Here is a 9,539-nt window from a genome sequence, read left to right on the forward strand (position 1 = left end):
GATAGTTATAATGATAATAATAAAAAAATAAAAGAAGTATTATAGAAATAATATTAATAATAATAGAAATTGACAACTGCCAAGGTTTACAAATGAGTTAATGAAACAAAATATCATAAGGGGGGCAAGAAGACAAAAAAAACAATTCATAAACTAAATCCAGCATTAAACAATATATTGAAACGTGTTCTTCTGTGGGTTGAACAGCAGTTCCTAAGCTTGCAGGAGTTACATGCATCCTATAGGCGGCACTGGGCAGGACTCCCCAAGTTAGGACTACATTGAAGAGACTGGGATTTATGCGTGTTGGACAGCTCAGTATCTGTTGTCAATATTTTCAAACCATCCTGCTTGAGGTAAAGAGAAGCATCGATGGAAAAGTGCAGGGGTGCCATAGCCATAGCAACCGGGAGGATGTTGTTACAGTAAGTGACTGTGCAGGATCTCCCATACCATCCTCTTCCTAAAGATGGGCATGTGCTGCTGAGAAAAGGTGGCAGGTTGGTCTCTAGAAATGTAATCTGCATATTTGCAGGTAAACACGCCACAGTCGCTCCCGTTCAGCTGTTGAGGAATCTCCTCTGATGTCATGCTGTATTGCTTCCACTCCAAAGGGTTCAGCTCCATGTTCCTTCGAGTCTTGCTCTCATTTTGTAAATATTGAAAGATGGTCTCACAAATGCTCTGCCCTGTGTGTCCCATGGAGTCATAATATATAATACTCTGTTTTCGGAGGTCGATTTCTATTAGGCTCCAATGTGCGTTCTGGTGGATAGGCACTAAAATAATTTCCTTTTCAAAGAGATCCATTGCCCGAGTCCATCTCTTCACAGCACTGTAGCCGCCATGTTTTAACTTGGGGTAAAAAAAAGTGCTAAACACATGGAGAGCAGGGTAGCTTTCCTTTTCACTTCTCTTAACCAGAAGATTCATGTAAAAATTAATTACCTCGTCATTGAGCCATTCACCAGGCTCTAGGGTCTGGATATCACCTCGAGTAATGTGCAGTTTGAATGCACTACTTAAGACCTCCTCTTGGGGCCCTGGACCTAGCGCCTTCTTGATTTCTTTTTCCATGTCCTCGGTAATATCACGCACTTCATCCGTTCCTCTGCACGTCCCTTGGTCTGCAACAGGCTTTTCCTGTGTTGTAAATACAGGCGTCTTGTTGGGGAGTAAGCTGCTGCTGCCACTATGCGGGATTTGAGCCCGTACTCGCTGCAAGTCAGACTCTGAGTGGTGTCTCCTTCTTTCTTCAAAGTTTACTCCAGCTTTCTTCTGTGCATCAGAAGATTCTTCTGGAGACATCTTTACTATTTTGTCTGGTGACAGACATTCTCTTGTGGCAGCAAGAGTAGATTGTTTAGGATCACACTTAGTTGTTCTGGATCCGTGACTGTGCTCTTCCACACAGCCTGTAACCTTCAAACTATCCGTAAGTGCCCTGTGAGCCCTGGGTGGGTCAGAAATCGTGTCATCATTGCTTTGAAGGTGCTGGCGGAACTTTTGGTGCTTTACCCTATGGTGGTCTAGGGGAAATGCCTCCATGACCCAATAGGGCCGCTTACGACCCTTGCCACCATCAGGAGATTTTCTCCCAGTTACAGCCTGCTCCTGTGGACCTTTGGCCAAGTCTAGGATCTTTAGTTGTTTTGGCCTCTCCTCCCGGGGTTTCCGGGGCTGCTCCTTGACTGGCTGTTCTCTTTGAAGCCATCCATCTTGCTGTTCCTGAGCTAGCCTCTTCTGAGCCTTGCTGGGCTCTTCAAACTCCCAATCCGTTCGACCCTCTTCCTGGCGTTTCAATTTTCGACCATGTCTCAAAGCTTCTGACTCCGTCTCCGTGCCTCCTTCATCCTCGTGCTTCCTTTTTCGACATTGTCTGGAAGCTTCAGGCTTCACCTCCATTCCACACTGTCCCAGGTGCCACATGGTATCACTGTGTGGATTGCCCGTGTTGGGTGACCGACCCCGATGTATGGAGAACCACTTATTCCAGTAAATGATAGTTTCACAAGTTTGTTTAAGGTCAGAAATCTATCCAGTCAATGGATGAAGAGCTTTTCTTCAAAAACACAGTTGATTTGGGGGTTCAGGGTCAGCCAGAATATGAAGCCAACTGAGTGGGCAACGTCAGGAACCGATTGGTGAATCAATCAAGTGTTGGCAGTTCACCAGTGTAGGGGAAGCCCCGCCCAAGGGGGCGTGTTCGCCTCGGGCTAATGTTTACATATAAATTTGGAGGGCATGAGCCCCGCCCGGTCCTTTTTGTACTTCCTGCCCGTTGCTGGGTCCTTGGTGTTGTAAGCTATTCCTTCATTAAAGTTTACTATTTCATATTAAGCTAGCCTGGTTATTACGCCACATCACACCAGGGTCCACTGTGGGAAACCCCGTGGAGTTCTAAGAATCCTTCCTTAGAAGAGTCCCTCTAGAGTAAAGTAACCAGCTAAGGAACCAGGTCGTCAAAATCAGACAGACTGTCCTAGTCACTGTAAGACACCAGGCCTTACCCGCGAGGCGAACACATCCAAGGCAAGCCTCACAAGTGATACCTGAGTCCGAGGTTGCCCTAGATACAACCTTCAACATTCCACAGCTGGTTGTGATGTGACCCGAGATAGCGTAACTCAAGTTCTTTGGAGGGGTGGTGGCCCTGCTCACCCCAAACTGGGTTGAGAAGTTGGAGGACAGGGTTGGAGGGCTGTGAACTAATCACACACATCTCAGTTCCCTTCTGCAGAGCACAAGGTTACCCAGATCATCTCAGCTAACGTAGTTCATCCTGATCACAATTTTTATCACTCAGAAAATTTTACATCAGGGTCAATAACAGAAAACAAAATATAATTGTCCTTCAAAATAGCTCCTCACAATGTGCTTATTAATTACAAAGAATAAGCAGAATTTCACATTTGTAAAACCCAGGAGGTACTGTTGTGTGACAAAACTTCTCATAGGGAAATGAAGCATGTGTCTCCTCTCCCCACATAGGGAGCCCAGGACGGACCAAAGTTCAGAGAAAACCAAAGTTCAGCTCAGTGAACCAATGAGTTTTATTGGGTTACTTACAAGATATGGGTGAGGGGTTTCTTACAGGAGCAGAAATGAAGCACAGACAGGTGCATCATCATAGCCCACCCTCAGCATGGGTGACAGCTCACAGAAGCTGGGGACCTGGAAGCACTTCACACCTTGCAGACAGCTCAGCAGGCTGCAGAGTGTCCTTTCCACGTGACTCCGTGGGCCTAGACCTCTTCAAAGCAGCTGTCTGGTTTCTTCTCCTTCCAGGCAGCTTGTCTGAGGTTGGCTCTTCTGAGAGTCTTCCTTGCTGCTCAGCTCTCTTCCATTTGAGAGGGACTCTCAGCTTTTATTACTTACTAAGGCAGGGAGGGGCCTAGTGAATCTGGTTGGTTTCAGGCACTTTTGAGCTCTCTTGAGTTCTTTGCCTTCCCACTTAAGGAGCTTCCCTTCAGAGAGGAATGCTTCAATCTTTGAGGAAACTGTTGCACAATGGGTCCCAACTCACCAGGGATCAGTATGTTACCATGAGAGTGTAAATAAAACTCAGCATTGTCAATAGGATTCACTGAGAAAAAGGTACTCGCTGCCTTGGTGACGTCCTAGTGATAACAGAAGCCCTGAACTCATGCCTAGAAGACTCCAGGAGGAATTCCACCAGGGCTGGAGTTACAGATGTCTGGGTTTCTGGTGGGTGCAGGGATCTGAATGGCAGTCACCGTGTTTGGACAACAAGCACTTTCACTACTGGTTATCTCTGGCTTCTTGAGCCTCTCTTTCATCTACTTTCAAAGGTACAGAGACTTTTTAGAAATGTTGGGCAAACAGTCAGGTCACATATTGCGTGTTGCTCACACTGAAATGTGACCCCTTAACAAACTGTGCAGGGATATTTACACCAGTGATTACTGGAAGAAAAAGGTACTTTTCTCTGTGAAAGGTGTGAATGTCTTATGATATTACCCCAGGTGTCATTTTATTCTTATCAAGCTTCTTTCTCTTCTTTCTAACTACACCTCAGATGGATTTGTTTCCAAAGAGAGAAAAAAAGTTCAGGTCCCACACGATCCTCACATCACTGAAGAACCTGATGACCGAACTGCCTCTGTGAAGTGAGCACAAGGCTTAGAGGATAAATTTTCTGTGCTAGGCTTGTGAAAACAGGGTTTTAACTCGTGTCATTTACAAGGAAGTTGTGCCTACCTTGAATGTACCATGTCAGGGGCCCAGTATGAACCAATTCCTGGTGCAGTTTGTTGTAAGCTTTCTCATTAGGACTGTCAGTCCTCCAGTAACAACACGGACTTATTATGAAAGCTTAGCCGGGCGGTGGTGGCGCACGCCTTTAATCCCAGCACTTGGGAGGCAGAGGCAAGTTGATCTCTGTGAGTTTGAGGCCAGCCTGGTCTACAAGAGGTAGTTCCACGACAGACTCCAAAGCAACAGAGAAACCCTGTCTCAATAAACAAAAAAACAAAACAAAACAAAAAAAAAAAAAAGAATTGAAATCTTGACCATAGCTTAGGCTTTTTCCACTAGCTCTTATAATGTAATTAACCTGTTTCTATTAATCTAAATTCGATCACATGGCTTGGTTACCTTTCCTCCGTCTCCCATGTCTGACTTCTTCTGCTTCCCTTTGGCATCTCCCTAGTGTCCAGATACATTCCTCTCACTTCCTGACTTCTCTCTGCCGGGAATCCTGCCTATCTTCTCCTGCCCAGCCATTGGCCATTCAGACCTTTATTACCCCAGTCACAGCAAGACATCCTCACACAGTGTACAAATATCCGACATGTCCCCCTCTTTATCTAAATAGAAAGGAAATGTTTTAACTCTATCATAGTAAAACTATATACAAGAACAATTCTCAGGTAAGGATTACATTCACAATGTTTGGTCCGTTTATATTTGCAACATTTGGAGAAAGTACTGTATTATCTGTCTCATCTTGATGAGTCCAAAGTTTTATTTAGAACCTAAAGGATGTTCTACCATAACTTGTATGGCCATCCTAAATACATCTTTTTAGACCTTAAGACACTTTTTTTAGATACACAACTTAAGCTTTTATATTTCTTAAACTTATAAACTTAAATCTCTTATGCTTATGTAGTTTCTTTTCTGAATTTGGTAACAAGGAAAGCTGTAACTATAATTATCTAGGCTTTAACCCCATCAAAGAACAGAGAAGGATAAAATACTGCCTTAGTAAACAGGAAGTGCAGAGCAAACAACTTCCAAAACAATAGAAATGACAAAGACAGCTGGCTGCCTGGACAGTCACCTAAGGTTCCTCTGCAATGGTGGGGCATCCATCTTCAGTCTTCAGGCCTGGAGTATCTTACAGATTTTCCTGTAAAGCAGGAATTTTGAAGCATTTTCTACCTTGTCTTGGCAAAGTTCAGCAGTCACTTCCTTTTGATTTCTTCTCATTCAATTTGGACATCGTACTGTCAGCAGTTGGGGCAAAGCAAGTTTCTTGCTCAGTGACTACGTTTGCCACATTGAAAGTTAGCTCCATTTGGAGGTTCTTGGATACTTAATCATCCTGTTTTGAAGTAAATTGGTATTGCCAGGAGCAGACTTATCTTACTGTCATGAAAAGCCTTATGTTAGTAAAATATCTTAAATGCTATATTCTGCTGATCTCTGAAGTGTTTTGAGATAATCTATCTATCTAAAATATGTTTGACCTTGAAAACATCCCTAACGTGACTATAAGTTTGGTTGTTATAGAAGGCTAACTACTGACCTGCATTCCTGATTCCCTTAAGTACTTTATAAAAACAGATTTCAAGGACTAGAAAATTACATTACATAGTTTAATGAACTGCATAGGTACAATACCTTAAGCAAGTAGAGAAACATATATACCATAATAACATTAAATTTGTATCAAGATACATATGTCCATGCCAATGTAAAATATTTGAGACTAAAAGTTGCTTTTTTTGTTTGAAAGTAGATTCACCAATCTAACCTTTTATCCTATCATTTCACTTTTATACTCTTATTATAATTATTATATAATTGAAAATTTCTATATCAATCCCAGTTCCCACTCCATCCTCTGTTCCTACCCCCTCCACCTTCCCCTGCACTCTACCCCACATCCTTCCCATGTGGAGTCAACATAATCTAGCACATCGCTTTGAGGCAGGACCAAGGCCCTCCCCACTATATCGAGGCTGTGCTATGTATTCCTCAAAGAGAATGGCCTCCAAAAAGCCAGTTCAGGCAGTAGGGATAAATCCTGATCCCACTGGCAGTGGCCCCACAGATCAACCCAGCCATACAACTGTCACCCACATTGAAAGGGCTTAGTTTAACCTTCTGTTGGTTCCCCCATTGTCAGTCTGGAGTCAGCTAATGGAGTCCCACTAGCTCAGGTAATCTGTTTCAGTGGATATCCCCATTATGGTCTTGACCCCTTTGCTCATATTATCACTCCTCCCTCTCTGACTGGACTTCGGGAGCTCGGTCCAGTGCTTCACTGTGGATCTCTGCATCTGCTTCCATCAGTTGTTGGATGAAGGTTCTATGATGACAATTAAGGCTCATTAAGCTGATTACAGGGGAAGGTCAGGTCAGGCACCGTCCCCACTTTTGCTTAGGTCATCCTTATGTGTTCCTGGGAATTTCCCTAGAGCCAGGTTTCTTGCTAACCCCATAACGGCTCCCTCAATCAAGGTATCTCCTTCCTTGCTCTCCTCTTTCCCTCATCTCAACAATCCTGTTCCCTCTCTCTTCCTCTCCTCCTCCTTTTCTTCACCCTCCTCTCTAGACTCCCCATGCTCCCAATTTTCTCAGGAGATCCACATATGTTTCTGTTGGGGTTCTCCCTGTTACCTAGCTTTGTTGGGGTTGTGGAATATAGGCTGGTTATCCTTTGTTATGTGCCTAATATTCACTTATGAGTGAGCACATACCATGTTCATCTTTCTGAGTCTGGTTTACTTCACTCAGGATAGTTTTTTTTTCTAATTCCAACCATTTGCATGAAAATTTCAAGATGTCTTTTTTTTTCCCACTGAGTAGTACTCGAACGTGTAAATGTACCACATTTCCTTTATCCATTTAACAGTTGAGGGGCATCTAGGTTGTTTCCAGGTTCTTACTATTACAAATCATGCTTCTCTGAACATAGATGAGCAAATGTCCTTGTAGTATGATTGAGCATCCTTTTGGGTATATGCCCAAGAGTTATAATGATGAATCTTGAAGTAGATAAATTGCCAGTTTTCTAAGAAAACTCCATACTGATTACCATAGAAGATGTACAAGTTTTGCACTCTGACCAGCAATGGAGGAGTGCTCCCCTCAAAAGGAGAAAGAAATGGGTTAATTTAGATATAAGCGCTAGATATGAATACACCTGAGCCATTGGCCATACAGTGTTTTATATTTCTTGCATTTTAATTATTATATGGCGAGGGTCTATTTGGTGTTTTCTAAGCTTCTTGCACTTTCATAGGGATATCTTTTTTTAGGTTGGGAAAGTTTTCTTCTATGATTTTGTTGAATATATTTCTTGTCCCTTTGAGCTGGAGTTCTTCTCCTTCTTCTACCCCTATTATTCTTAGGTTTGATCTTCTCACCGTGTCCCAGACTTCCCAGATGTTTTGTGTATAGAATTTGTTGGATTTAATGTTTTCTTTGACCAATGAATCTCTTTCCTCTAAAGTATCTTCAGTACCTGAGATTCTCTCTTCCGTCTCTTGCATTCTGTTGGCTATCCTTGCCTCCCTAGTTTCCTTTTGTTTACCCAGACTTTCCATATCCAGAATTCCCTTGTGTTGTGTTTTCTTTATTACTTCTATTTCAGTCTTCAAGTCTTGAACTGTTTGTTTCACCTGTTTGACTTTTTTTTCTTGGTTTTCTTGGGTTTCTTTGAGTGATTTATTGATTTCTTCCACTTATTTGTTTGTCCTTTCCTCCATTTCTTTAAGGGAATTTTTTATTTCCTCTTTAAAGATGTCCATCATCCTCATAAATTTATATTTAAAACTGTCTTCTTCTGCTTTTTCTGTGTTAGGATGATCATATTCTTGTCATATGACTGTGTTCTGGTGTTACCTTGTTGCTTTTTAGGCTGTTGGATGAATTCTTGCATTGACACCTACCCATTTCTTCCTTCAGTTGATGCCAGCAATGTCTTTGCCTCTTGGTCTAATCCGAGCAGTGGCTGACTGTGTCTTTGGGAAGTATTCTTGGTCGGCTCTGTAATGTCAGTGTCTATGTCTCAGGGAGCCACTGAGGTCTCTCTTGGCCTGCTCTCTTGATTTGCTATCTTGGTCCACTCTGTGCAGTCACAGCTTGTGCTTCAGAGTTCCTCTGAGGTTGCAGGGGGTGAGGTGGGATAGGAGGGTTTGGGGGTGGAGTGGGACTTGTACCTTTCAGAGTTCAATGGATGGGATGAGGGATTGGGGCAGCCTACCTGCAGGAAACTCGCCTTCTGGCTGGCAAGAGAAGCCAAGGCAGGTGGGGAGGGGCCCAGGGTTTTGTCCTAGTATGGAGGGCCTAGAGAGTAGGTTGTTCTGCCAAGTAGTGGTCACTCACGTCTTGGTCCTTTCTGTGTAGTAGCAGGCTGTGTTTCAGAGTTCCACTGAGGTTGCAGGGGGATAGGAGGGTTTAGGGACGAAGTGGGACTTGTAGCTTGCAGTGTTCGATGGGTGGGATATTATAGAAATATTATGGGAAATATTATGAAAATATTATCAGAAATATTATGGAAATATTATTCTAAGTGGAACAAGCCAGATCCAAAAAGACAGATATTGTGTGAATGCCCTGATGGAATTTCCAGATGCAGAAATTAATAGAGACTGAAAGTAGAGATGTCCAGAGGTGGAGTAGACAGGAAAGGTAGGAAAGATTATTAATTAATTGTATAAGGCTTTCTTTTCCCAAGCACAAAAAAAAAGTAACTAATTGTAATAATTGACCATCAGAAGTACATATGTCACTGAACTGCACATGTTAAAGCTGCATCTATATATGTATGTACCATGTACAACAATTAAATGTTTCATAATAAAAAAAAAGTTGCGTTAAGAACATACTTCATTTTTCAAATGTTTTTTTTTGTTTGTTTTTTTGTTTTGTTTTTTTTTGTTTTTTTTTGTTTGGTTTTTGGTTTTTCGAGAGAGGGTTTCTCTGTGGTTTTGGAGCCTGTCCTGGAACTAGCTCTTGTAGACCAGGCTGGTCTCAAACTCACAGAGATCCGCCTGCCTCTGCCTCCCAAGTGCTGGGATTAAAGGCGTGCGCCACCACCGCCCAGCTTCATTTTTCAAATGTCAAGAACCTAAATGATTCCAGCTATTATTTTTTCCCAAAGAAATCTAATGTGTTCTCTAGATAGCTTTCTGTAATGTTGAAACATGAAAATCATCCCCAAAATCTTTTTTAAAAAATCATTTTCCAGCCGGGCGGTGGTGGCGCACACCTTTAATCCCAGCACTTGGGAGGCAGAGGAAGGCGGATCTCTGTGAGTTCAAGACCAGCCTGGTCTACAAGAG

The 9,539-nt window shown here is 42.7% G+C and overlaps 1 protein-coding gene across 1 annotated transcript; it reads right to left on the reverse strand.

The window, feature by feature from the left end:
- Window positions 1-420: 420 nt before the first annotated feature.
- On the reverse strand, window positions 421-1,929 carry LOC130882028 (sentrin-specific protease 2-like). Its single transcript, XM_057781908.1, has one exon. It carries the CDS (start codon window positions 1,927-1,929, stop codon window positions 421-423), a length of 1,509 nt encoding a protein of 502 aa, XP_057637891.1.
- Between the last annotated feature and the right edge of the window lie 7,610 nt (window positions 1,930-9,539).

The sequence above is a fragment of the Chionomys nivalis genome, chromosome 9 (assembly GCF_950005125.1).
Source record: "Chionomys nivalis chromosome 9, mChiNiv1.1, whole genome shotgun sequence".
NCBI lineage: Eukaryota > Metazoa > Chordata > Mammalia > Rodentia > Cricetidae > Chionomys > Chionomys nivalis.